This window comes from Eschrichtius robustus, chromosome 19, assembly GCF_028021215.1.
Source record: "Eschrichtius robustus isolate mEscRob2 chromosome 19, mEscRob2.pri, whole genome shotgun sequence".
NCBI classification, from domain to species: domain Eukaryota; kingdom Metazoa; phylum Chordata; class Mammalia; order Artiodactyla; family Eschrichtiidae; genus Eschrichtius; species Eschrichtius robustus.
Window position 1 is genome coordinate 53,843,307 of NC_090842.1, and position 26,915 is coordinate 53,870,221.

The following is a 26,915-nucleotide window of genomic DNA, read 5'->3' on the forward strand; positions in this document are numbered from 1 at the left end:
GCGGAGAGCCCAGAAAGGAGGGGCAGCCGTGGCGGCCGCAGGAAAGACGCGGTGGTGGGAAGGACTCCCCGCAGGTTAGGCCATCCTATATAAGGCCGCAGGGGTGCGAGATTGCTGTACCCAGCAAGGGTACAGAGGCAGGGCCGTAACTCCCTAAACACCGACCCAACACAGAGAGCCGTAGAAACGTCTTTATTGAAGGGGGTAGGGGTCATGCTGAGTTTGGGGACATGCAGTGAAGGGGCAGTCGTGAGCTGTCCTTGGTTTTCAGGGCCCCAGGTCTGCCCTGGACCCCTGGGCCTTCAGGGTCTCCGTCGGGCTGTTAGTCTGGCCAGGGTGCTCTGAGGTCTTTCAGGGCCAGTAACTTAGATTTGGTGTTTTGGACCTGTGACCAGAATGTAGATTGAAATGGGGACTCCAGGATTTGGGATCCCCTCAAGGCCTTGACGCCCCTCATGTATGAGATGGAGGCTTGAGGATTTGGGGTTCCCTTGGGGCTGGTGCTCTTGGAATTTGGGTGTCTTGAGATCCATGGACTCAGGGCATTGAAGTCCTCTGGTTTCCAGGGATGAGAATTCCTGTTTGGGGTTTCCTGGTGCCTATGAATAGGGCTTGAGGTGCTCTGGGGGCCCGGGATGCGTATCTCCTCCATCCCAGGCACAAGAACCTCCATGATTGAGGTTTCCTGGGGGCTTGGGATTGGATTTATTAAATTTGGGATTCCCTGGGGATTTGGGGATTCCATGATTTGGGGATCCTGGGAGTTAGGGCTTTGGGGTCTCCTAGGGGCTGTAGGACTTGGGGGCACAGGGGAGTTTAGGACATGTACTCTGGGGTTTGGGATCCTCAGAGTCCCAGAATGGGACCTCCAAATTTTGGAGTCCCCCCAAAGGGGGAAATAATTACTTTAAAAATAGAGAATTTTCTGGGAGCCTGGCCAGCACGGGTGCTGTGGGCCGCATGGGGTGGGCTTCGTACAAGGCACTGGGGGTTTCTGGAGGGTGCAGAGGATAGGAAGACTTGGGGGTCCTGTAATTAGCACTTCCAGTACTGTTTTGGTATCTGTAAATTGGGGGTGACAGTGGGCTGGTTAATGGGGGTTTCTTCTTGAGGGGTAAGAGCAGGGGGGTTCGTTAATGGAGGGAGTCTCTGATTGCAGTGTAAGGGGTTTGGGGTGACCATGGGGGTCACAACATCTTGAGGGGACTGATGTTAAATGTGGGTTTGTTACTCTTGCTCTGGAGGTGTTTCTTTCAAGGGGACTTGATGGTGGAGGGGGGGTCTTTGTTAACAGCGAAGGGTTCTGATCCAGTGACTAGTGACTCAGGAATGTTCTGCTGTGGAGCATTATGTAGAGAAAGTCACCGTCATTTGGGGTGATGTGGAAATCTGTTATGGGGGGGGTCTGCTCTGAGGGGTTGGGACTAGCCTGAAGGTACTACACTTAGGGAATCTCTTTCTGGGTAACATAGGGTCTGTATTTGGGGGGTTATCATGAGGGAATCTGTTAATAATGGGGCCTCAGTGATCGAGGGCTGGCTAATGGGGGTCTCTATTCTGGATGTGTTACTGGGAATCTCTATCTCAGGGTGACTCGGGGGCTCCTTGTGTCAGCAGATGCTAGAGGAGGCTCTGTGTCTCTCAGATGTCCAGAGCCTCTAAGACTGCATCTCCGCCCTCAGCATCCAGGGAAACCAGCAACAGAAGAGCAACCTGGGGAAGAGAACTGTGTCACACGCTGGTGCAGGATGCGAGAGCATCTGGATCCGTCACTGCCCAGCTCTTCCCCAAGTGTCTGGGATTTGGCCTTTCTGGATTCCGCCTCTGTCTCTCCAGCTGTGCCCTCTCAGGCTCCCGTGGAGCGGAAGGTGTTCTGCCTCCTTTACCTGCCCCTTAAAAGTTGAAGTCACCAGGGATTTTCCTGCCGGTCCAGTGGTTAAGACTCCGTGCTCACAACACAGGGGGTCCAGGTTCGATCCCTGGTCAGGGAACTAGATGCCGCATGCCGCAATGAAGATCCCGTGTGCCACAACTAAGACCCGGCGCAGCCAAATATATATATTATATATATATATATATATATATATATATATATATATATATATATATATATATATATATATATATATATATAAAGTTGAAGTCACCAGAATTCACTGTGGGGCCTCACTCCCTAAAGACTGTTTCTGGGTAAGCTAACTAGTCCTATGTTTTCCTAACCTCTATTTCCAGCCCCAACCCAGAACTCCAGCCTCCCTGTGTCCCATGGCCTGGTGGATGCCTCTCCCTGAATATCCCACAGGAGAGGGGGGCCAAGGGTTGCTACGCACCTGGAGATGGAGTTCTCTGATGCGATGTCCTTTGGGGTCCGGACTGTTGTGAAGGTGCGTTTGGGCTGCGTCACTGAAGGGAAGGGCAAGGTCTCAGGTGAGGGGATGATAGATCCACCTCTGTCCTCAGTATCCACCCAGACTCTTTTTCATTAATATTTATCCACGTCCCCAATATCCTCCATTCCCAATAGCCACCTAGACCTCTTGTCAATAATATTCCCTGTGTCCTCCAAGACCTACCCACGTCCCCGGTGCCTGCTCAGAGCCTTCTCGTTAACATCCCCATCCCTATAGCGCCCATCCTTTTTGGGATCCTGTCTCATCATTTCCTGGACCCTGTGTCCCCAGTTAAATACTGGAGATTCTGTCACCAGCATATACCTGAGGACCCAAGACCTTTCCTCCTATCCCCAAATCCACACTCCTCCCACAGCCAGCCCCCAACTCACTTGTCACTTGATGTACTTTTTTGGCTCCAACATTATCCCCAGGGGGGTCAGTGGATCCACCAATCCTGGGGAGACACGAGGAGTGGGAGGAGTCAGAGCCACAAGAGGCCAGGGTCTGACCAGGAGCGGAGCCCCGGGGGGCCTACGAGGAAAGAGCTAGGGTTTGGGGGTGGATATCCACACTGTCCTCCTGGTCCAAGAGGAGGAGACATCCAAGTGGGGGATCAGGATTCTGGGTGGTGCCCTGAGTTGTGACCAGAGTTTGGGCTCACCTCTGAATTCGAGATGCTGGTGCAAAGACTCCATGCCGTTGGGGGCAGGTGAAGTACCGGACACCAAAGACAGAGCCATCATGCTTGCCGGTGGGCTGGTCTAGCTCTATGCCGTACCAGTAACCTGCAACAGGAGAGTGTCAGGATGCCTCAAAGCCCTGCCTGCCTCCAGCCCAGATAGCTATCCTCACCTGGGGCAAAGTCTGTCTTCCCATAGAAACGCACGATCCCTTGCTTCTGGCCTGCGACGAGGACTTGGTCTCCAACCTCAGCCTTAGCTCCTTCACGCTGCTGCAGGCTGCCCAGAGACGGGGATGATGGGGGCTTCTTCTTACCTGGCGGGGAGGGGACAAGGGGTGAGGGTGAGGCCTCCAGATGCCAGCCCTGGGGGCCCCGTGTCACCCAGAAAGCCACAAGGTAGAAACTGTCCTGGCTCAAACGAGACGAGCCTTCCTCTGAAATGGGGCCGGGGGGTGGGCTTGAAAGGAAACAATCCCAGCTGCCAGAGAACTGGGGGTGGGGGCTTTGGGCCTGAGGGACAACTAAGTCAAGAACCTAGAGAACCTCAAAACTCTTTCTCAAAGTTGAGGATATTTGGGCCAAGGGAAAAACTGAGTCTCAGAAGTCAGAAACCCAGAAACTGTCCTTTTAAAATGAAGCGGGGAGTTAGGTCTGAGGATAAATCAAGTCACTAAAGCCAGGAACCCTGTAGATTCTTCCCTAAAACTGGGAGAAAACCTTTGGGTCTAAGGGGAAACTAAGTCATAGGGGGCAGGGAAAACACAGGTCCTTGCAAGAACTGGGTGGGACCAGTACTGAGTCAAAGGAGAAACTGAGGCACAAAAGTCAGGAACTCAGAGGTCATCCTCTAAAATGGGAGTTTGAGCCTGAGGAGAAACTGAGTCACAGAAGCTGGACTACCCACAGAATATCCTCAAGAATGGCACTCGTCACTCCTAGGGCTCCCCCTCTGACCTTTGTGTTCCCTGCGGCCTTTGCCAGTGACACGGGAGAAGTCCATCCGGGGAGTCCGAGGTGTGGAGGTGACGGATGAGGGAGGTGCGTCCACTGCCTTGGAGATCTTGGACACAGAGGCAAAGAGACCTGGGGGGACAGAGCCTGGGCTGGGAGTTGTCCAAGCCTCTGCCCTCTGACCGCCCCCCCACCCCATCACCTCCCAACCCCAGCACTCAGCAGCAGCATCAGAACTACTGAGTGGACCCCACCACCATCCTTCTGGGCCCCAGTGGGACTGACCCTGCTTGGGAGGGCAGATGAAGTACCGGACACCCCCAACACTGCCATCATTCTTGCCCTCAGGTTCATCCAGTTCCACGCCCACCCACTGGCCGCTGGCGAACTCCGTGGTCCCGCAGAACCGCAGCGTGCCCGTCTGAGGAGACAAGGGAGGATATGGCTTGGGTGCACCTTGAGAGGCCATGATAAGATCACTGGCACACAGGCAGCATGGTGGGATGGATGAGGGAGCCCCAGGCTTAAATCTCAGCTTGGACATCACCATTCACTGGTTGTATAACTTAACTGTACTGTGCCTCAACGTCCTCATCTGCGAAATGGGAACAGAAATCTCACCCACCTTACAGGATTGTTACAGAGCTGTGCTGTCCGATGCAGTAAACAGCCACTAGCCACATATGACAATTTAAATTAACTAAAATTAAATTAAAATATCATTTCTCCAATCACACTAGCCACATTTCAAGTGCTTAATAGCCACATGTGGCTAATGGCTACTTCACTGGACTACACAGACACAGAGCATTTCCAATCTCACAAAAAGGTCTATTGGACATGAATGCTATAGAGACATAAAAGCCCTCAGAACAGGGCCTGGTGCTGAGTAAGGGATCAGTAAGTGTTGACTATTATTATCCTGTAACTTTGGTAAAGGGACCTCACGGGGCCTCGGTTTCATTTGGAAAATGGGGATAACAATCCACCTCAGAGGCTGGTTATCTGGTGGAAACATTTTTAATATATGTGAAGTTGCTTAGCTGCAGTGAGTGTGGTTATAATCATTGGTGTGAGGCTTCTTCACTGCTCTAAGCCTCAGTTCCTTATCTATAAAATGGGCTAAATAATAGTGCCTACTTTGGAGAGTTGGTGTGGGGATCAGAACAGTGCCTGGCACACAAAGAGCCAAGCCCTATTCTAAGGGCTTTACACATTTTAACTAATTTAAACCTCGAAAATAATCTAAAAAGAGAGTGGATATATGTATATACATAACTGATTCAATTTGCTGTTCAGCAGAAACTAACACAACATTGTAAATCAACTATATGCCAATAAAAATTAATTTAAAAAAATAAAATAAAATAAACCTCAAACAACCCCCCTCAAATGGGTACTATCAGCTCCATTTTACAGATGAAGAAACTGATGCCCAGAGAGGTGAAATCACTGGCCCCACAGCTGGTAAGTGGCAAAGCTGAGATCTGCCTGAGCAAATCCCTGAGCCTGAGTTTATAACCACTGTGCTATGCTGCTTCTCTACAGGCAGAGATTGTTATTACATGTCTTCAGACAAAAAGTTTCACCTCTTGGGCTTCTTACAGTCTTCTATATTGTAAAATGGAGAGAATCAACCCATCCTGCTTTCAAAACTGTCACACTGATTTGATTAGATCATGTACAGAAACTTTCCAGATGGGGCTGATGCATGCAAAACTCCTGATTACGAAACAAAATGTGACTTTTATGGCTTCTCACTGTACAAAGAAACAAAATTCAAATTCACTCCAGTGGCCTGCAGGCCTGGTGAGATCCAGCCCCTGCTAACGTCTCCACTTCACCCTCCCTAGATAACTCCCCTCCAGTCACACTACCCCTCCCCTCCTCTGGGACTTTGTACCTGCGGTCTCCTCTGTCTCCATATTTTTGCAAGGTGAGCTCCTTCCCATCTCAGCTCAGATATCACCTCCTCAGAGGAGCCTTCTCAGAAGACCTTAGCTAAAACCACCTCGGCCCTTAGCCAGGGCCAGTTTATTAAATCCAAGCATTTAATGGTTTTCAAAGCCTTTGTTGCTACTGGAAATTATCTTAACTATAGGTATACTTTATTGACTGTCTCTTCCTCAATAGAAATGGAGTTCTATGAGAGCAGGGCTGGGGCTAACACAGGCCTTTATCCCCAAGGACAGGCTGGGTCCAGCATGGAGCCTGAGGGACACCAGGTAAATGAATCAAACTTGGAATGCTTGGATGAATGAAGATTCTCTCTGTCCTTTGGGACTTTATACATGCTCCCCCTCCCTAAGGCCCCCTTCTCCCTCTCTTCTCCTGGCTCACTCCTCAGCATCTTCAAGTGAGCAAAGTATTGATCACTCTGGGAACACAAGTGGCCCCTGCATGGGAACCACAAGGCCCAGGGGGACCCAAAGGGGGCAGAGTTGCGCTGATCACTCTGCATGTGCTTCCTCATGAGCCACGACGGCTCCAGGTTGTCACTGTCAGGAGATGGATCTGCCTTCCCCCTTGGACTGAGAGCTCAGCTTGGGTGGGGCACAAAGGAGGCACTCACAGAACAACTGTTAGACGAAATGAATACTGTGTGCATGACTGCGAGGGTGGGCAGGCAAAGGGGAGAGTGTGCACTCTGCCCAAAGACCCAGCTCTGAGGGATGAGGGCTGAGTCCTGCCCTCCCTTCCCTGCTCCAGTCCCTGACCTTCTGGCCATCCAGTAGCACGCGGTCTCCCAGGCGCAGACCCAGTGCACTGAGCATGAGATTGCCTGGGACGTTGTCGTAGTTGGGTAGCGTGACCTTGGGGAGGGCGCAGGAGAGCGGCACAGCCTCCTCCAGTAGCGTCCGCAGCTCCTTGGCCACCAGCGCCGCCTCTGCCTTGTCCAGGGACATGTCCATGGGGTCTGGGACCACCTCCGCTGGCACCTGTCCCTTTCGGTTCTGGGGGCCAACAGGAAGAGAGGGAGCAAAGACTCAGCGGCATAGGCTGCACTCCCACTGAGCCCATGCCCCCAGAGACCCCGGGAGGAGGTGAGGCAGAGGTGGGAGTAGGTCATACCCTGGGCCAACTTGGAAACAGGAAGGGGTGGGGCATTAAGGTACAGACCACGGTCCCCAGGGAAGTCCACCCCTGAGACCTCAGGCTGGGGATGTCAAGTATGGAGCCAATAGGGAATGAAGGTCCCACTTCAGTGCTGTAGGTCATGCCCTCAGGGCCAAGACCCCAAGCCCGGAATGGGGCCATGTGAAGGACAAACACTGAAAATGGGCTCCTGTGGTACTGGGTTAAGGGTCCAACTGGGCCAATGGGGAATGAGAGCTTCAAGAAACTCAAGTGGTCCTGCCCCGCCCCCTCCCCCGCTCCCATCCTCCGCAGACGCCTACTGGCCAGAAAGCGGTTGGGGAGGAAGGAGAAGGAAGATAACAGGACTGGGCCAGGGTGGCAGTACCCGAAGCGCCGGGTTGGCGCCGTGTTCCAGCAAACATTTGGCCGCGCCCAGGCACAGGTTGGAGGCAGCGATGTGCAAGGCTGAGCCATGGTTGAAGTCACTGCACGTGGAGTTCACCACTGGGAAGTGGGTGAGAGGAGGGTTCCGGGTGAGCGCCCTCAGCACCCCAGCCCTCCCGCTGCCTTCCAGCCTCTTCATCCATCTCTTAACCCGCAGGCCCCAGGGCCTCCCGCAGCCTCTGACGCAGAGCCCCGCCCCTCCTCGGCCACACCCCTCCCAACCAGCTCCCGCCAGGCCCTGACGTTTTGGACCCCTGAATTCCTTCTCCCGCACCTCCCACCTCCCGCCTCCCACCCTGGCCTCCCATGCCAGGCCCCATCAGTCGCCTTCCCCGCCTTCTCACTTGTCTCCTCTCCCCACACCTGGGTACCCTCCTTCTGCTTCCAGCCCTCCTTCCTCGCCTAGGTCCTGCCCCTCCCAGCCTGGCCCCTCCTCCTCACCTCGGGGCCGTGCACCCTTCAGTAGCACGCGCACGAGATCCGGCACGTCGAAGTAGGCCGCGTAGTGAAGCGCGTTCATGTTGGTCCAGCGGCTGCGCAGGGTCACGTCTGCGCCTAGTGCCAGCAGCTGCTGCGAGAGGCGTACAGCCGCCGCGGGGTCCCCTGCGCGACAGCCCAGGTCAGCTTGGCTCCCCTGTTCCAGGGTGTGGGCCCAGGGCATGGGGAAGGCCCAGGGCTTCAGGGACTGCACTTTGGGATCTTAGGCTGTGGGTCCAGGATGGAGGTCTGAGGGCCGGGGTTCTGAGCGTGTTGGGCGTGGGAGTTAGCTTTGGGGGTTTGGACCCTCACCGACTCCGTGGGCCCCCGCCTTGCACGCATAATGGAGCAGTGTCATGTCGGTCAGCCCATCGCGATCATTCACATGGCAGCCTCGACGCAGAATCTGGGAGTACCAGGGGACCAGGGAGGGTTACCCAAACACATGAGGAACCCCTTCCTCTCCCCCCTCGCTTCCCCAGTGCTCTCACCTCGTTGCCAATGACATCAATCTTGTGCTGGACTTGGGGCACCCACTGGCGCACAATGGCGAACAGCTCAGGGATGGTGGTCTGCGGGTCAAACAGAATCTCCTGGCAGGCAGGGTCGTTGGGGTCGAAGAAGGTGAAGGCTAGGGTGGTGAGAGGTCCAAGGTCACCCCAGGCAAACTGTGGACTGACCCCCTTCCTTCCATCCTAAGGCAGAGGAGCTCTAGACCTTTACAACCTTCTAATGCAGAGTCTCAAACTGGTGGCACATGGGCCACAGGCATTTTCTGTGTGGCCAGAGTGAGGTTTCAAAATCAGGAGGTTTCACATAAAGGTGTGGATGCCTGGTGTATCTTGAAAAATTGGAAGATCATATAAGAGCAAACTCCACCCCATGAAACAAGAGTGTGGTAAGGAGTCTGCATGCCCAAGGGGGCTGCTACTGCTCTAGCGCATGTTGCCCTGTCAGGGCATGGTTTAGCCAAATCTCCAGGGTAAAGGAAATTAAAAAGCCAGAAATCACGGTTTTTAAGAAAAATCTCCCCAAATTTCAATTACTGTGCAGTGCACATAAAATGGATCCATGGGCAGGATCCAACCTGTGGCCAGCCAGGGGGTGCCCAGAGGAACTTCCATCTCCCCCCTTTAGAGTGTTGCCCTGTAGTAACGTCAGCACCCAGCACAGCGCTGGCACAAGGCAAGAGCCCAGTGCACGTTGAATGGATGAGCAAATGAATGACCAGATGACACAGAGCCCTGGGAAGGACCGCATAGAAGGTGTCTCCCGGAGGCAGCCTGTGTGCTCTTTTTAAAACCCCAGTCACAGCACAGCTCTCCTCGGCTAAGCCTGCCCTGGCTCCCATCACACGCAGAGTACAGACCCAAATCCTCACCCTGGCCCACAGGCCCTGCACAAACTGGCCTCGTCTGTTCTCCGCCCTCTCCCCCTCACTCATTCCCCTCCAGCCACACTGACCTCCTTCTGTCCTTCCAACTCGCCAGGCAAATTCCTCTCTCGGGGCTTTGTGCTTGCTGTTTTTCTTGCCTGGGCCCGTCTTCCCTGAGATCTTCCTAAGGCTTCAGAGAGGCCTCCCCAGACCACCCTGGCTAAATCAGCAGCTCTGCCCTTCTTTATCTCTTGCCCTTTTTCATTTCTTTAAAAATATCACTACTTAGGGACTTCCCTGGTGGTCCAGTGGCTAAGACACTGCGCTTCCTGTGCAGGGGGCCCGGGTTCGATCCCTGGTCAGGGAACTAAGATCCCCACATGCCACGTGGCGCGGCCAAAAGAAAAAAAAATAAGAAAAAAATCACTACTTAACATTACTTGTTTACTCCTTCCTCCCTCCCTCTTTTCCTCTCTTTCTCTTCTTCCTCATTCTCTTCCTTTCTTGCTTGTCCCCCTCACTAGGACGTTTCCAGGCTGCCTTGTTCACTCCCTTATCCATGCAGGAGGCGCTCTGTCAGTCTAGCTGAATTAATGTACAAATTTAATAAATACACGAGTTCCTATTGGAGTCCACCTTAGCCCTCTCTCTGCCCTAGACCACATTTTCAGATTCCTTCATATTCTGTGACCAAACCCTCCTTGTTCTACAAGCAGGATTCCTGGGGATGGGGGGGGCTGATACCCTAGACTCTTTGACTTCCCAGCAGGCCACAGGCCCCAGCCACATCCAGCCACATTTCCAGGGGAGATTTTCCAGTTTCCCAGGGTGGATACCCGGCCCTAGACACCCAGATAACGTTCTTATTTTTCTAACAGACTGAGGGCAACTTATGGCCTCTCTGACCCACCTCTAGTGGGTGACATGTCCACAGATGCCACCCCTCCTGCCCTATCCTGATGACGCCTACTCTCTGAACTTGGAACCTCATTTCCGAACTTACAGCTGCTGGGGATTCCCAGCCAACATCTTCTAAAAGCCTCCTCCTATATCTAATTCTGGCTGAGCTCCACCCTCTCTACCCAGTAGCCAGAGGGAGCTTTTAAAAATATAAATCAGACCTGCCCTCCCCCCAGACTGCTCTCCCCCGCCATCACACTTAGAATATATCCAGAGTTCTCACAGTAGCCTTTAAGGCCCTTCCAGATCTAGCCATTGCCAACCTCTCATCTCAACTCCAATCACTCCCTAACAGCAACGCCGGGATTTTCCTTCTGCTCCAAGCTCAGTCCTGCCTCAGGGTTTTTGCACTTGCTGCTTACAGCCTGGAACACTCTTTCTCCAGCTCTCCTATGGCTGATTCCTCCTCACGCTCTGGGTCTCAGCCTAAATGCCACCTCGTCAGAAGACCCACCCTGACCACTCTGTCTCAAGGTGCTGCCCCCTAGCCATTCTCTATTATATCTCCATCTTTTATTTCTTTCATAGCATTCACTCTAATCTGAACTTACCCGATTTATATACCTGTTACTTGCTTAGTCTTGCCTTCTCTCCTGAGAGCAGGGATCATGCCTGGATTGCTCACCATTAAATCTCCATCTCCTAGCACAAGGCTTGTCACAGAGTAGTGGTGATGGATAAATACTGCTTGGTGAATGAGTAGACACTTCCCGTTTCTCCAAGAGGCCACCCTCTCAGCTCCACATCTTCCTACCTCAGAGCCTTTACTCCTGCGGTTACCTTGCCTAGGACCCCCTTCCCCTGATCTTTTCCCTTGTTAACTCTCAATTCATCCTTGGGTCTCCCTCAAATGTTATTTCCTCAGGGAAAGCATATCTTAAAAAGCTCTTACAGAATTCGGTTCTTAGCAAACACAATTCTCATCATGTCTTGTAATTATGTACTTATATTTTTATACTTATTTGTGTGGTTGTCATTGAGGCCTGTGAGTTCTCTTAGGCAAAGACGAGATCTGTCTTGCTCCATGCTGTGCCCCCAGTTCCTAGGTCCATAGCAGGCTTTCCAAAAATGCTTGTTTAATGACTAAATGACTGAATGATGTGTCATGAATTAAATATTATGATTATCCCAATTCCATTCTCCAATGGGTGAATGAATTAATGAAGGGGGGGGGTGGAATCCAAGGGCCAGGACTCCTCCAGAACACCTTCAAATCCTCCAGAATCCTCCCACCATCTCCACCAGCAGAGTTCAGCCAAACCTCCCTGGCCACCCAAGGCTCCAGGCCATATTGCAGAGTGGGGAGGGTGGTTACCGTAGTCCTTGGGGAGGGGGGCAGGTGCCGAGGGGTGCACAACAGGCTTCTGCCGGCGCTCCTGGGTGGGGCTGGGGGGCTCTGGGACAGGCTCATCCTCCTCCTCCTCCTCTTCTCCCTCCGCCCTGAGCGGCGGGGCCATCGGGGCGGGATCTGTCTTAGTCATGGTCCTTGGTGGCCCTCAGGGGGCAGGTGCAGAGTTGGGGGTGGCCTTCAGGCAAATCCTGGGGGCAGAGGTCAGCTAGAGAGGGTGCCCCACAGTCTCCGGAATCTCAGCCCCCCAGACGCTCCCCGGCCTCCGGGTGGCTCCCACGCCCCCAGCTCTGGATTTTGGGCAATCATAGGGACGCCAGTCACCCATCAGAGGACGCTGGTTTGTGGGCCCAGCGCCTACCACTTCCCCCAGGCCAGTCCCCCATTCTTCTCCTCCCGCGTCAGGGCCCTCAGTCTAGGCCGCCCCCTCCCCCGGTTTGTTTATCTCAGGATGCAGGATGCTTTGCCCCTCCCCTTCTCCGCGGGCCTCCCCTCTACCCATCTTACCTCGGGTGGCTGGGGCTGGAGACCAAAGCTGAAACCGGGGAAACTGGAGTAATGGGGTGTCAGTGTCTGGGGAAGTGATGGGGGAGAAGGAGACAGAGAGAAGGGGACGAGGCCCGGACGCCGACCGGGGATGGGGGTGGAGAGGGAGGGGCGCTGATGGCGCATGCGCTGTCACCCCCAACCAGGCGCGGGGGCGGAGACACTGCGAGGCTGCTTGCATTGATGAAAAGGCTGGAGGCAGCGGTGGGAAGGGTATAGACACCGAGGATGGGGAGAAGAAGAAATGGCCACGAAGAAGCATGTGAGGCATGGAGACAGGAGAGAGATGAAGCAGGGACAAGGGCAAAAAGAGAGGGATGGGAAAACGGGCACAGCTCTTATTGTCCATCCCGCTGTGATAGTGCCTTTGCGAAGGACGGCAAACCAGACCAGTTTGGGCAGGGGTCTCGATGTGTGGTAGTGGTGGGTGTTTTCTCTCTCTGACATATCAGACCTGACCTCTACTCCATGTTCGCCCTAGACAAGGGATGTCTCAGAGGGATGATTTTGTGGAGACTCCTATAATCACTGTCATTGTCGTTATCACATAGTGCTCACACAGCACTTACCCAGAGAAGTTAAGCCATTTACCCAAGGGCATACAGCAAATAGGTAATGGAGCTAAGACTTGAATCCCAGTGGCCGGGCTATAGAGTCTGGGCTTTTAATCACCGTGCTACATGGCTTTGGCAGTGTCTAGGGGATAGATCTGCCGCCAATGGACTCCTCCCCCAGAAAGGCCTCCAGGAGCCAGCCCAGGGATGAGGCCTTCCTGGCTCCATCATCCTGGCTGGGCTGTCACACCTGACTGGCTGTGGCCTGCACTGTCCACAATCATCCCAGCCTGAACAGGGCTGGCTGACTTTGCCTTCCACCTCTCATCCTTCTAATGTGCAGGCCCAGTAGCTCCATTCAAGATATTTCCAGAATTTCATCCCTGACCCCAGTCCCAGGCCCTCATCCTGGTCCATCCTTCATCCTCTCCCACCTGGACTATGGCAGCTCCCCCCAACACCCCAATATGCCAGAGGGACCTATTAACACCTATCACATCAGGACCTTCCTAAAGGCATCTGCTTGCTGCACCTCACTGCAGGTAACAGCCAATGTCTCAACCACAACCCACAAGTCCCTGTGTGAACTTCCCTGTCATCTCTCCAATCTCACCTCCTCACTCTCCCCCTCAGTCACTCCACTCTAACCATCCTGGCCTCCTTGTTCCTCCTCACCCCAGGACCTCTGCACTGGCTTTCCTTCTGCCTGGAATGCTCTTTCCCCAGATACCTGGTTCCCTTACTCCTCTCCTTTAGGCTTTCGCTTATTGGTACCTTTCCAATGAGACCTTTTCTGCTCTAACATTGCATCCCACCCCCACCCTCCTCACACACAAACACTCACTCCCTCCCTTCCCTGCTTCAGTGTTCGCCATAGCAACACTGTCTTCCTCCGGCTTATACCTTAGATGGCAGGGCATGTGCAGGGGCTGTTCTTCTCCCTGGAACATCCAGTCCACGTGCCTTCCAGGCCAGCTCCTTCTCATCATCAGGTGTCTGCTCAAACATTGTCTCCTTAGAGAGTCCTCCCTCCCACCCAGCCCATTACATTTTCATTCAGTCTTTTTGACACTTAATCACAACCTGAAATTATACTGTTTATTAGTTTACTAGTTCACCTTCTGCTCAAGCAGAAAGTGAGCACCACGAGGACAGGACTTTTGTCAGCTGTGTTCACTGCTGTATCCCCGGCTTGGCACCGGGCTTGGCAAAGGGTATGAGGGGCTCTTCAGAACCAGGTACAACTCTCTCCAAACAAACAACCCTTGCTCTGCTCTGAGGGTGTTTTACTGACCGCAAAGATTGAAGGTGGGGTCGGGACCTGGTTCCCAGGGTAATCACTGCTGACAGGGGTCTTGGGCCCAGGTCAGCCCTAAGGTTCAGGGGGTCCCTAGGAGGAGGTGGTGGGAGCCAGGCCCTTGAGGGAGCCACTGCTATGCCCCAGGCATGGGTCATGGGGCTGGGCCAAGCCCACGTTTGATGCGTCTCTCTTCCTCTGTCTTCTATCATCTGTCCTGGTCCTTATGCACTGGGAGTCTGAGTGTCCAGGAGCTCAGGCTTGGCGTCCAGGGTAGGAGGTGCAGGACCTTGGGCAAGGACCACAGCTATGTCAGGCCCTCCACAGATGATGGTGAAGGCTTGGGATTCCTCAGGTCCAGGGAGCTGGGCCGTCCCAGGCCAAGAAGTAGTAGAGATGGAGGACACAGGGGAATGAGGGGAGTGAGGGGAGGGAAGGAGGGAAGGAAAAAGTGGGGGCAGTGGGAGAAATGGTGAGGAACAGGGAGGTGGAGGTGGGAGGGGGGTGTCAGGAGACAGAGAGAGATACGGGCAGAGAGAGATGTGAGGAGAGAGATGTGGGGGAAGAGAGACATGGAGAGACAGATATGGGGGGTGGGAGAAATGTAGGGGCAGGGAGACAGGGACATGGATATGGGGGATAAAGATGCAGATGAAGAGAGATGTGGGAAGTGGGGAGATAGATGGGATGACAGAGACATAGGGGGCAGAAAGACAAAGATGAATGTGGGAGAAAGAGGAAGCGATTGAGAGGCAGGGATGGAATGGGGGCAGGGGAGGCAGAGAGAGACACTGTCAGCCCAAGGGCCCTGGCAGGCTCCATGAAGAGCCCCAGGCCTGAGTCTGAGTTATGTGCTTGCCCCCCCCCCCAACCCCCCGTATGTCCCTCTTGTGCTCCAGCATGGTTCAGGCCACAGTCTCAAACATAAAGCCTCCGGGGACAGCCACTGCAGCTCTAGCTGACTGCTACTATCTGGGGATGTGAACCCAGTGCTGCTAGATCTGCTGAGCCTTCAGGAAAGACCAGAAAATATTTTACAGCATTACTGAGGCCAGAAGAATAATATCTGTGGGCCAGGCCCAACCCACTGGCTGTCAGGTTGAGACATCTTAGCTACAGAGGTACCTCAGGGGCTTTCTGAAACCCCCTCCCACCTCCCTTGTCCAGGCAGGAACAAGGGTCCTGGGACCTCAAGCTTGACCCTGGGGTTTTAAGCAGGAAAAAGGCCTGGTCAAATTTTGATTTTTAAAGCCATGATCCCCTCGGAAATTCCTTGGTGGTGCAGTGGTTAGGACTCTGTGCTTCCACTGCAGGGGGCACGGATTCGATCCCTGCTCGGGGAACTAAGACCTCACAAGCCGCGTGGCGTGGCCGAAAAAAAAAGACATGATCCCCTCCACTCCCCACGCCAGAAAATACTCAGCAGTAAAACATAGGGGCAAAAGGGCCTTAGATAGGGCCTGGGAGACTCTAGTATAGAGTTGCAAACTCAAGCTCTATAGGGGCCAAGCAGGGAGCTCTCCCACAGAGCACAGGCCTCCTCTGGGGCCAGACACCTGGGTTTGAATCCTGGCTCTGCAACTTACTGACTGCCTGGCTTTGGGCAAGTTACTGGACCACTCTGTGCTTCAGTTTTTTCATATGGAAAATGGGGACAAGAGCAGTTTCAATATCAAGGTCATAGTGAGTTTTCAATAAGTTATTAACTCTGTGTCTAGAAGAGAGTAAGGGCTGCTTAAATATTATATCATTAATAAATGGAGCAGCCACTACTCAGCTCCCACCGATAGTTGCTTGGCATTGCCAGACTGATTTTTTTTCAAGCCAGAAATTTGGAAACACGGGTGAAATGTTCTGACTTTCAACTCTGTACTCTAGTTTAGCCGAAAGCACACCAACTGTGTGGGCCGGGCAGGGCACTCACCGCGCACAGCCGGCCCCGGTGCGCCGGCGCCAGCAGGCTCTCCGCGCGCAGCTGCTTCGCCAGCTGTTCCAGAGCCCGCAGCCGCGCCTGGTGCCGCTCGTGGCGCCGCTGGAGCCTCCGCACCCGCCGCTGCAGCGCTCCCAGCGCCGCGCCCAGCCCGGGCCGGGGGTGCTGGGCCGACACTCCAGGGCGCGGCCCCGTGGGAACCGGCGGACGCGGCAGGGGAGTCAGGAACACGGTGGCTGGGGCCTCGGGGCCCCCGGATGCTGGCCCCAGCACCACAAGCTGTACGGGGCCAGGGGCCGGGACGGCTGGGCCAGAGGACAGGGACGTGGCCTCCTGCGGAGGCGGAGGCACGACTGGTTCCTCGGTGCTTCGGGAATTCGTCTGCCTCTGGAAGACAAGGCAAGGGATGGGGGATGGAGGACATCAGGGCCGGACTCCAAGGGAAAATTCCTCAGGAGTGGAGGCTAAGCTAAGAGTCAGCCTGCAGGAGGGACCTCCCTCAGAGGGGAGGGCGGGGGATCAGACTCCAGCCATTGGACTCTCCTGAGCTCACCTTGGCGGGCGGCGCTCGGGAGAAGATGGAGGGCACAGCATCCGGCCGCAGGTAGCGCACGCCCCAGCGCCACTGGAAGCAAGAGGGGGCGAAGTGCTCGCTGCACAGGTGCTGGTGGCAGCTAGGCACCCAGTGCTCACGCCCCATGTGCCTCAGCCAGGCCTGCAGCCGGGGGCCATCCTTCAGGGGGAACCTGCCGGGGGGGCGGGGTCAGCGAGATCAGGTCCAACCCCACCCCTCCCTGAGGATACGCACACCCAGAGGTCCCTGAGCTCCAAACCTCTGCCTCCCCTGGGCCAGAATCTGGCCCTGCCTCCCAACCAGGCTCTCAACCTCCTACTCACATCCAGTTCTTCAGGCTCCACCTTTCAAACACCCAGCATCAGCCCACCTCTCCCACCTCCATTGACCCTCCTATCCAGCCTCCAGCCTCCAGCCTCCCCTGGCTGGGTTTTTGCAACAGTCTCCTCCCTGGTCTCTTTGCCCACTGTCACTCTCCCTTCCCCCCAAGTCTGTTCCTCCATATGAATCTCAGGAGGCAGTTTACAAAATCGGACAAATCTAGAATGTGGGAGATCCCATATTCATGGGGGTAGGGGTGGGATTATAGATTAAAAGAGATTTATAAGAAACATCAGTCCAAAGGCAGATGTGGACTTTCTCTGCAACAAACCATTCTGTAAAAAGACGTTTTAATACAACTGGGGGAAACTGAACATGAATTGGGTATTAGATAATTGTAAGAAGTTAATTTTGCTAGGTGTGATAATTATATTGGTTTAACCTTCTAAAATAGTCATCTGTTAGAAAAATATTCTGAAGTATTTATGGATAAAAGACCTAATGTCTGGAATTTACTTTAAAATACTGCATTAAAGATGTACATGGGAGGAAGGTGGATGAAAAACATTAGCAAAATGTTGACAACTGGTATAACTGAGTGATAGATACATGAGGATTCATTTAAACAACTCTTATTTTTTGCGTATGCTTGAAAACATGTTAAAAAGTTTTTAAACAACTTAACAACAACAAATAACCCGATTAAAAAATGGGCAAAGGACTTGAATAGACATTTCTCCAAAGAAGATACAAATGGCCAACCAGCATATGAAAAGATGCTCAACATCATTTATCATTAGGAAAATGCCAATCAAAACCACAAGATTGGGCTTCCCTGGTGGCGCAGTGGTTAAGAATCCGCCTGCCAATGCAGAGGACACAGGTTCGAGCCCTGGTCTGGGAAGATCCCACATGCCGCGGAGCAACTAAGCCCGTGAGCCACAACTACTGAGCCTGCGCATGTAGAGCCTGTGCTCCGCAACGAGAGGCCACGACAATGCGAAGCCCGCGCACCGCGATGAAGAGTAGTCCCCGCTCGCCGCAACTAGAGAAAGCCCGCGCACAGAAACGAAGACCCAACACAGCCAAAAATAAATAAATAAAATAAATAAACTTCTAAAAAAAACCCCCCACAAGATACCACCTCATAACCATTAGAATGACTACTCTACAAAAACGAACAAACAAACACAAAATAACAAGTGTTGGCAAGGATGAGCAGAAACTGGAACCCTGTGCACTGTTGGTGGGAATGTAAAATGGAGCAGCCTCTATGAATAGTATGGCTGTTCCTCAAAAAATTGAAAATAGAATTACCATATGACCCAACAATCCCTCTTCTGGATACAGACCCCCTAAAAATTGAAAGCAGAGTCTCGAAGAGATATGCGCATACTCACGTGCATAATAGCATTATTTACAATAGCCAAAAGCGGGAAGAAACCCAAGGGTCCATCAACAAATGAATGGATTAGCAAAAGGTGGTATATACATACAATGAAATATTATTCAGCCTTAAAAAGGAAAGAAATCCTGACACATACTATAACATGAATCTTGAGTACATTACGGTCAGTGAAATAAGCCAGTCACAAAAAACCCAAATACTGTATGATTCCACTTATATGGGGTATCTAAAGTAGTCAAATTCAGAGAAACAGAAAGTAGAATGGTGGTTGCCAGGGGCTAGGGGGGAGGGGGAGGGAAATTGGGAGTTCTTGTTCAATGGGTATAGAGTTTCAGTTTGGCAAGATGAAGAAGTTCTGGAGGGACTTCCCTGGTGGTGCAGTGGTTAAGAATCTGCCTACCGATGCAGGGGACATGGCTTCGATCCCTGGTCCGGGAAGATCCCACATGCCACGGAGCAACTAAGCGCGTGCGCCACAGCTACTGAGCCTGCACTCTAGAGCCCACGAGCCACACCTACTGAGCCTGCGTGCTACAACTACTGAAGCCCGCGTGCCTAGAGCCCGTGCTCTGCAACAAGAGAAGCCACTGCAATGAGAGGCCCGCACATCGCAACGAAGAGAAGCCCCCACTCACCGCAGCTAGAGAAATCCCGCGCACGGCAACGAAGACCCAATGCAGCCAAAAATAAATAAATAAATTTTTAAAAAAAAGAAAGAAAAAGTTCTGGAGATTGGTTGCTCAACAATGTGAACATGCTTAATACTACTGAATTTAAAAATGGTTAAGGGGAGATTTTATGTTATGTGTATTTTACCACAATTAAAATTTTTTTTAATTTTAAAGTTGTTTTTTTTTAATGAATTAAATAAAAGCTTTCCCAGTGGGAGTGGATAGGGGTTATCTGATAAGGCACCCTCTACAGGCGCCCAACTACTTCTGTGTCCATTAGAAGTAGTGCCAGCCGTTAACTGGTGCCACTGTCCCCAACGTCTCTTTTTGCCCTCTTTTATAGCAGTACGCTTTCTATTTAGACCTGGGCTCAAGACTGTCCACAATAAAGACCTCATTTCCCAGCTTCATTTGCAGCTAGAGGTGGCCACATGATTAAGTTCCGGCCAGTTTGTTCTATGGGAGCTGCCAGAAACTGTGAGACATTAAAGGTTTATTTTAAGCTGCTAAATGTTGGGATAGTTTGTTATGGAGCATTAGATAACTAATACAGTCATTCATCCACATCCCACCTTCACAATGTCTTCCATATCTGTGACATTATTTACTTAATATTTTTCTTAAAATTGACCAACTTATTAAACGAAGATACCTAAAAGAGAAACTTAAACCACAATTGAAAATGGAAAACCGGTATCAATTCCATAAATAGGAGTTAACCATAAAAACACCTGATACCTTTACTTGCTGAGGGCTATAAGGCCTGCTCTCTCTTTGTTAAAAAGGAAGAGTAAGGAGTGTTAGAGAGTGGGGGACAATCCCATCCATAGGAGACAGGACAAATAAACTCCGGCATACGCACACAAAAGAATACCACGCAGCTCTAAAATAGGCTGAAGGCACTGTATGAAATGATATGCTATTGTCAGGCATATATTATGTGAAAAAAGCAAGGTTCCAAATAGAGTATATCAGCTTTTAGTCATTGTGGCAGCCTGAATAACGGTCCCCCAAAAGACATCCATGTCCTAATCCCCGGAGCCTGTGAATATTGCATTTCATGACAAAAGATGTGATTAAGTTAAGGATCTTGAGATGGGGAAAATTATCCTACATCGTCCGGGTTGGCCCTAAATGCAGTTGCAAGTATTCTTATAAGAGGGAAGCAGGAGAACATATTACCACAGATAAAAGAGGAGACGCAATGTGACGACAGAGGCAGAGATTGGAGTGATGTGGCCAAAAGCCAAGGAATGCCTGCGGACACCAGAAACTGGAAGATGCAAGGAACAGATTTTCTCCTAGAGCCTCCTGGGGAATGCAGCCCTGCTGACACCTTGATTTTGGGCCCAGTAAAATCGATCTGGATTGTGAGAGAATAATTCCTATTGTTTTAAGCCACCAGCAGTTTGTAACAGCAGCCATAGGAAACTAACAAAGTAATAAAGGGGGAAACAAGAACATATGTTCAGACTTGCTTGCATTTGCATAAAGAAACACTGGGAAAGACACATAAGAAAGTAAAGAGGCCACCAGTGGGGAGGAGGTGGATGGGATGGACAGAGGTTGTTGGTGGGGAGCAAAGGAAGGCTTCTCAGGCAAAAGGTAGACAGAGAGGGAAGTGGGGGATAGCTGGTGAATGAGGACAGAAGGGCTGACTCAGAGGAGAGCGTGGCATCCAAAGAGCAGAACCCCAGGGCACAGAGCCAGAAACTCTGGCTGCTGCAGTTCCTTCAGCCTCAATCTGAGATCCAAATGTTCTCACCAACCTCCTTCTGCCTGGACACGAACATGAAATCCCTTGTACCAGCACTTCCCACCTACTCCTGGGCAGAGACTGCCAACTGATTACTCCGCATCCACTCTCTTCTTCTTCCTTATTAACCAACTCCAACTTTTTTCAGGCCATAATGTGCCCTGTTAGACGACTGTCTCCCCGGTTCCTTTGCAGTAGCTGGGCCATGTAACTAAGTTCTGGCCAATACTTTCATGTTGGGTGAGACATCTAGGATGGTACCTTAAATGTGAGAGGGTTCTCAAATGGAATCAGAAGCAGCTCAAGGGGCAAAGGAGGAAAGTAATATCATAGAAAACCTCTTCCTAATTTGATCTTGTTTTTCTTCTCTTTTGTTCCTCTAGATGGCAACATTTATGATAGGAAATGTCCCTCCCTAAGATTCTACCTTAAGTGCACAGCCAGTGTCCTCCTTTTTTTATAGAATATTTTAGTCTTGTTGGCCATTCTATCTACAGCACTGCTAGGAGTTCTTCTTTTCTTCCTTACTAACATAACTCAAAATGTCTTCAGGGTGGTTAACTGCCCAGCAAAAGACTACACTTCCCAGGCTCCTTTGCAGTTGGGGGGGTGACCAATGATGAAGAACCTACCATTGGGTGGGATTTCTGAGAAGGCTTTGTAAAGCAGACCAGCTTAGTTTAGAGTTGTGTCTCTTTTGCTCTTCGTCCCTTCTCTTTTCTCCCTCCAGAAATGGTTGGGCATGATGGCTGAGGTACTTGGCAGCCACTGGATGGATATGAAAGATGGGACCCTCATCCCTGATGATTGTGGAACTGCCACACCAGTGCTCGTCTGCCAACCTCTGTACTTGTTTCATGTGAGAGAAAAATAAACCTTGCGGTAGACTGTATTATTGTTCAAAACATTTGCTGCCCTTCCCCTCACGAAGATACACATTTCCACTCTACTGACCTGACGCTTGCCATAGACTTGCTGTGGCCAAAGAAGTAAAAGTGATATGGGCCACTTCTAAATATACAATTTACCAGTAGCCATTGGGTGATTCTCCCCACTTTCTCTTTTCCCCCTCCCACAAGACCACCAATATTCCAGGTAGGGGAGGCTCCTTCAGCCTGAATCCCCAATTAAGATACAGCAGAGAAAGGGCCACAAAGGGCCTGCAAAGGACATTAGTGTGAGTGAGTAATAAACCTTTGTTGTGGTAAGCCACTGAGATTCTGTGAGTTTGTCACTGTAGCATAACCTAACCACGCTGATTCCTATAGACCCCATAATTTGGTAAAGCCACTATTATTTCAGGACTTTGTTACTGCCAGACAGATGCAATTCCTACCTGTTAGACACCTCCCCCTGCCATGAGAGATGACTGTCATTTGTTCCTGAAAGGGCCTAAATCACAACTAATGAATGTTTCCTTTTGCACCCAGGCAGGAATTTTGAGTTACTTCCTAGCAGCCACTTCCCTCAGTGTTTCACCTTGTTCCTTCCTACCATCCATGCCCTCTCTTGAATCTCTTTTGGAGACTGCTCCTCACCAAACTCTTAGCTAAATGGCTTCTTCAAGAGTGACTCAGGGATGCGCCTTGAGGTGGGAATGGGTCAGCCTGTGTGAGGAACAGCCTGGCAGCCATTGGGGGGATTTTAACAACACAGACATGAACTGATTTTTATACGGTCGCCTGGCTGCTATGCACAGTTCTGTTCTCCTTATTATTATGTGTGAAGCACTTAGAACAGTACCTGGTATACAGTAAGTGCTCTTTAAACAAGTTATTATTGTTATCGCTGTAAGGGAAGCAAGCGTAGAAGTAGGGAGACCAGCAAGCACCTATCACAGCATCTCATTAAGAAATGATGGGGACTTCCCTGGTGGTCCAACGGGTAAGACTCTGCACTCCCAATACAGGGGGCCCGGGTTCGATCCCTGGTCAGGGAACTAGATCCCACATGCATGCCACAACTAAGAGTTCGCATGCCACAATTAGGAAGTCCACATGCTGCAACTAAGAAGTCCACGTGCCACAACTAAAGATCCCACATGCCACAACTAAATATCCCGCATGCCGCAACTAAGACCCAGCACAGCCAAAATAAAGAAAGAAAGAAAGAAGAAAGAAATATTAAAAAAAGCAAGAAAGAAATAATGGCAGCCTGGGCTACGCTGTGACAGCAGAGGTGATCGGAAGTGGTCAGACTAGGAATGTGGTGGGTTTTCTTTCTTTCCTTATTTCCTGATAGTTTAGTGAGGATTCTTCCCTTTGCATTTATAACTGTATTGCCAAGGAGTTAGGGCTTTTGTTGTGATTGCTGCAGGATGGGACTGTTTTGGAGGGTAGAGTCAAAGGATGGATTAATGGACAAGATTGGGGGCAGTGGTGCTGAAGAAAAGAAAGGATCAAGTTGTGTCCTCAGTTCTTCAATGATTGACCCCACACCTATCCATGAGCTCCGTCAGGGCAGGAACAACATCTGTCAGGGTCCTTTGTGTCCAGCAGGAGCTTACTTACTACAGGAGACACTCGGAGTTGCTGACTTAATAAACGATGTCAGAGCGATATATTTTAAAAAGCAAGTCTGGACATACTGATTTAGGTTCAAAGACTCCTCTGCCCTCCTCCTACCCTGAACCAGGGTCCCTCAAGGGATAGCTGGGACATGGCATTCTGAGTTTCCTGAGGAGCCCATCTGAAATGCATTCATCGAATTCATCCAACAAATATTTACTGAGCACCCACTATGTGCCAGGCACTGTTCTAGATGGTGGGGACACAACAGGGAATGAGACAGAAAAAAATCCCTGCCTTCATGGAGCTGACATTCTAGTCGAGGAGCCAATAAATGAATATATCAAATATGTGGTATGCCAGAAAGTGGTAAATGTTAAAGGGAAAAATAAAGCAGGAGGCGAATAGGGAGAATATGTATGTACTGGGAGACGGTTATCATTTTACAGAGTGGTGGTCATAAAGGGAAGATCTTTCCAAGCAGAGGGAACAGCACAGGCTGTTCAGAACAGGGGAAGGCCCTGGGGCAACAATGTGCCTGGCATGCTAGAGGAACATGGAATAAGCCAGTGACACTGGAGCAGAGTAAGTAAGGGGCAGGAGGGAGGAGATGAGGTCAGACAGAGAGTGGGGATCCAGCTCCTGTAGGGCTTTGTAGGCCTGTTCTCTGCCTGCTCCAGCCTCATCTTCTTGTCTTTACAGAGTCAGGTGGGAGCTGGGGAGGGGATCTGAGCCCTGATCAGACTGTGGGAGCAGGTTGACAAATGGATGACTACTAAAATAGTGCAGTCATGCAGTTGGGAGGTGACAGTGGCCAACACCAGGGTGAGGGCAAGGAAGGGGGTTAGAAGTGGTAAATTCTTGATAGACTTTAAAGGGAGAGCCAGCAGGATTTGCTAATGGACTGGATGCGGAATGTGTCCTGGCCCACTTAGACTAAGGCCACCAGGGACAAACCTGTAGTCTAGGGAAGTCAGGTTTATTTACCACAGTAATAAGGGGACTGTACACCAGAGATACTGTGGGGAGTTTCATCAAACAGAGGAAAATAATTATTATTTGGGTTTGGTGAATGGGTGAAACTTAGGTGAAAGGTAAGTGAAACAGTGTTTGGATAGGCTCAAAGCAAAGCAGAAATGTGTGTAAAGGGATCAATATCAGACCTGGATTACAAAGTGGGCCCAGGGTCTGTCTCCTTGGAAGCAATAAAGTTTGGATAGATGTGGAATACTGTGTCCAGAAACCCCTTACCTGAAGCTCTGCACCTGGATTGTAAATCAAGGTTGCTTCTCTGTGTCAAAGTGACTCAACTTCTCCAAACCTTAAGTAAGATGTTTCATTCTTACTGATGTAATTTCAAACAGCAGTTTGTGATGGCCTACGATTTTAGAGAACAAAGCTTCCAAGTAAGAAAGCAGCAGTCACTCAAAAGAAAGGGAGTTTTGTCACTTTACATCTGCAGCACATCCCTGAGAAAAATATAGAAAAATTTTTTCCTATTAACTCTTCAGCTAGCTTTTCCCGTGTCTGTCATTCCAGCCAAATAAATAAGAAAGCAGGTCTTTTGTTGTTATTGGGTTTTTTTTTTGTTTTACAGTTCAAGCTAATTTTTACTTTCTCAAGTGTGAGAAAAGAGAAGAAGTAAAGATGACTCTAAGGGTTTCTAGCCTGAAAGACGGTAAGGATGGAAAGCTATTAACTAGGATAAGAAAGGCTATGGGAGGTTTTAGGAGAGACAAAATCAGGAGCTTGGTTTCGGATGTTTTGCGTTTCAGATGCCTCAAATCCATGGGGATGGCGAGTGGGAAATTGTAGGCTCTTTCTGAGCCTGGACCAACCTCACTTCTGTCTACACAGCCCTCCCACTCCTCCGCTCGCCCCGTTCACTACCTGCAGTTAATCCTCTACCCCTGCTGTTTCACACATCTGCACCTTTACATGTGCGGTGTTTACTGTTAGTGAAATACTGGGAATACGGTCTCTTCAGCCTGCTAACCCTGCTTCCAGACACCCCCAAGCTGGACTAGGTCCCCCGCACTGCTGCATTTATCCTCGGCCCCGCCCCTCGCTTGCGCTCACTTGTAGAAGCTCACCGGGCGGTTGTCCGCGCCCAGTTGGCCCGCATTGTTGGAGCAGTTCGGAGCCCGACAGTACTTGGGCATGGCTGTCCAACCCAACTGGGTTTTACCCGGCCTGCAGACGCACTTTGGTCCTCGCCGGGCGCCGCCGAACCCCGCCCAGCCCGCGCGCTTGCAGCGTGCCTGACGTAAGGGCCCCTAGGGCCTCGTCACGTGCCTGCGTACTGCGCGCCGGGCCGCGTTACCACAGCTACGCCCTCATCACGTGGCAAATGGAGAAAAGCGAGAATGTCTGCGCAAAGCCGGCTCTTAGCCTCCCTCACATGATGGGGGAGAGATGGCGTCAAGGCGTTTCTGAGTCTGCGCCAACTCTTCAGTCTTTTTTCGGCTCCACCCTACGCTTACATCCGGGCGACTGCCACTGCGCGCATATTCGCCCATGGGTGGGGGTGGGGGGCAGCAAAAAGCGAGGCGAGGAGGCTTTGGCATTAGCCTCGTAAAAGTTAAAACCTGATATTTAGTGAATGATGAAAACACAGACGGGATCAAAAAAAAACTCCACAACGCTCGATCAAGCATCAAGCTGAGGAACCGTGGCTCCACCCTGCCAGACACTCCGCTCCGCCTCTTAGCTCTCATTGGTCAAAAGCGCCGCCTGGCAACCCTGAGATTGGCCAGACCGGCAGCCGGCCGCGTCCAATGGGCGGCGGCGCCGGCTTTCCCGCGGCCGTTCGCTGTTCGGTGGCGGTTGAGGAGTGTAACGGTCGCCGGGCTCCGGAGCGACGATGGCGGCCTTGGGGCCCGGAGGCTACGCGCGGAACGATGCAGTCGAGAAGTTGCCATCCATCATGGCGGGAGTTCCGGCGCGGAGGGCCCAGTCCTCCCCGCCCCCCGTTCCACCGCTCTGCCTCCGGCGGCGGACGAGACTCTCGGCGGCGCCAGAGGACACGGTGCAGAACCGGGTGAGGAGCTGCTTACCTTGCCCATCTCAGTTCCAGGTTCCCCTGGGTCTCCCTTGGTCCCGCCCTTAGATCTTTGGCCCCGCCTCTCAGCCCCCGGTTGGTACACCCTCTAGCTGCTCTCTGACCCGACTAGTCCTCTAAAACCCGCCCCCTTAGCCAAGGCTCATCCCACTGCCCTGTCTCCTCCTCTCTCGGGTAGTGCCCGTCGTTCCTACTCCCACTTCTCAAACCCTGGCCCCACCCTTAGCCCTTGGAGTGTTGCCGGGGTTCCTCCCTGGCCCTGTACCTTGGAGCGCATTTTAGTTTTGCTAATCACCTCCTAGTTCTGTTTATCCCTTTAGTTACCTTTAGACGTATCTCTGGGCTCTTCCACTTTTGTTGACCTTACCCACCTCTTGGTCTTTAGGGTCCCTACCAGGGTTCAGTTCCGTGTCCTACTTGTTCCAACTCTTCCTCAGCTCTAGCCTGCCTTCCTTCATCCCCTGCCTTCTCTTTCCTTCTCCTTTACCAAGGTGGGATTCTTAGTCCATATTGCCACCCTAAATTATGGACAGTATGTGAGTAATATTTGTAAAATCTCAGCAGCTCTGCCGGAGGTAGGCA

At 51.6% G+C, this 26,915-nt stretch overlaps 3 protein-coding genes across 11 annotated transcripts in view; 1 reads left to right on the plus strand and 2 right to left on the minus strand.

Moving 5' to 3' along the window:
* Positions 1-177: 177 nt before the first annotated feature.
* On the minus strand, positions 178-12,379 carry CLIP3 (CAP-Gly domain containing linker protein 3). Its single transcript, XM_068528562.1, has 14 exons — positions 12,216-12,379; positions 11,676-11,899; positions 8,517-8,656; positions 8,338-8,431; positions 7,990-8,151; positions 7,490-7,608; positions 6,744-6,980; positions 4,312-4,447; positions 4,030-4,158; positions 3,246-3,389; positions 3,055-3,178; positions 2,783-2,847; positions 2,331-2,403; positions 178-1,713 (listed from the first exon to the last, which is right to left on the minus strand). The coding sequence occupies exons 2-14, from the start codon at positions 11,839-11,841 to the stop codon at positions 1,659-1,661; spliced, it is 1,644 nt and encodes a 547-aa protein (XP_068384663.1). The 5' UTR covers positions 11,842-11,899; positions 12,216-12,379; the 3' UTR covers positions 178-1,658.
* Positions 12,380-13,884: 1,505 nt separating this feature from the next.
* On the minus strand, positions 13,885-26,420 carry THAP8 (THAP domain containing 8). Of its 6 annotated transcripts, none has more exons than XM_068528628.1 (5): positions 25,352-25,429; positions 24,524-24,741; positions 16,589-16,781; positions 16,030-16,422; positions 13,885-14,470 (listed from the first exon to the last, which is right to left on the minus strand). In XM_068528628.1, exons 3-5 carry the CDS (start codon positions 16,733-16,735, stop codon positions 14,330-14,332), a joined length of 681 nt encoding a protein of 226 aa, XP_068384729.1. In that variant the 5' UTR covers positions 16,736-16,781; positions 24,524-24,741; positions 25,352-25,429; the 3' UTR covers positions 13,885-14,329. The 6 variants fall into 6 exon arrangements, with proteins under 6 accessions (XP_068384729.1, XP_068384731.1, XP_068384730.1 ...); XM_068528630.1 differs by having other exon boundaries at positions 24,524-24,650; positions 25,366-25,419; XM_068528629.1 differs by lacking the exons at positions 24,524-24,741; positions 25,352-25,429 and adding an exon at positions 26,329-26,420.
* The window catches only part of WDR62 (WD repeat domain 62), a 50,737-nt gene continuing 49,459 nt past the window's right edge, over positions 25,638-26,915 (plus strand). For all 4 annotated transcript variants that reach the window (XM_068528459.1, XM_068528460.1, XM_068528461.1 and 1 more), the window contains exon 1: positions 25,638-26,312. In XM_068528459.1, coding sequence (XP_068384560.1) covers positions 26,136-26,312 — 177 coding nt within the window. In that variant the 5' untranslated portion in view covers positions 25,638-26,135. The remainder of the gene's footprint in view (positions 26,313-26,915) is intronic.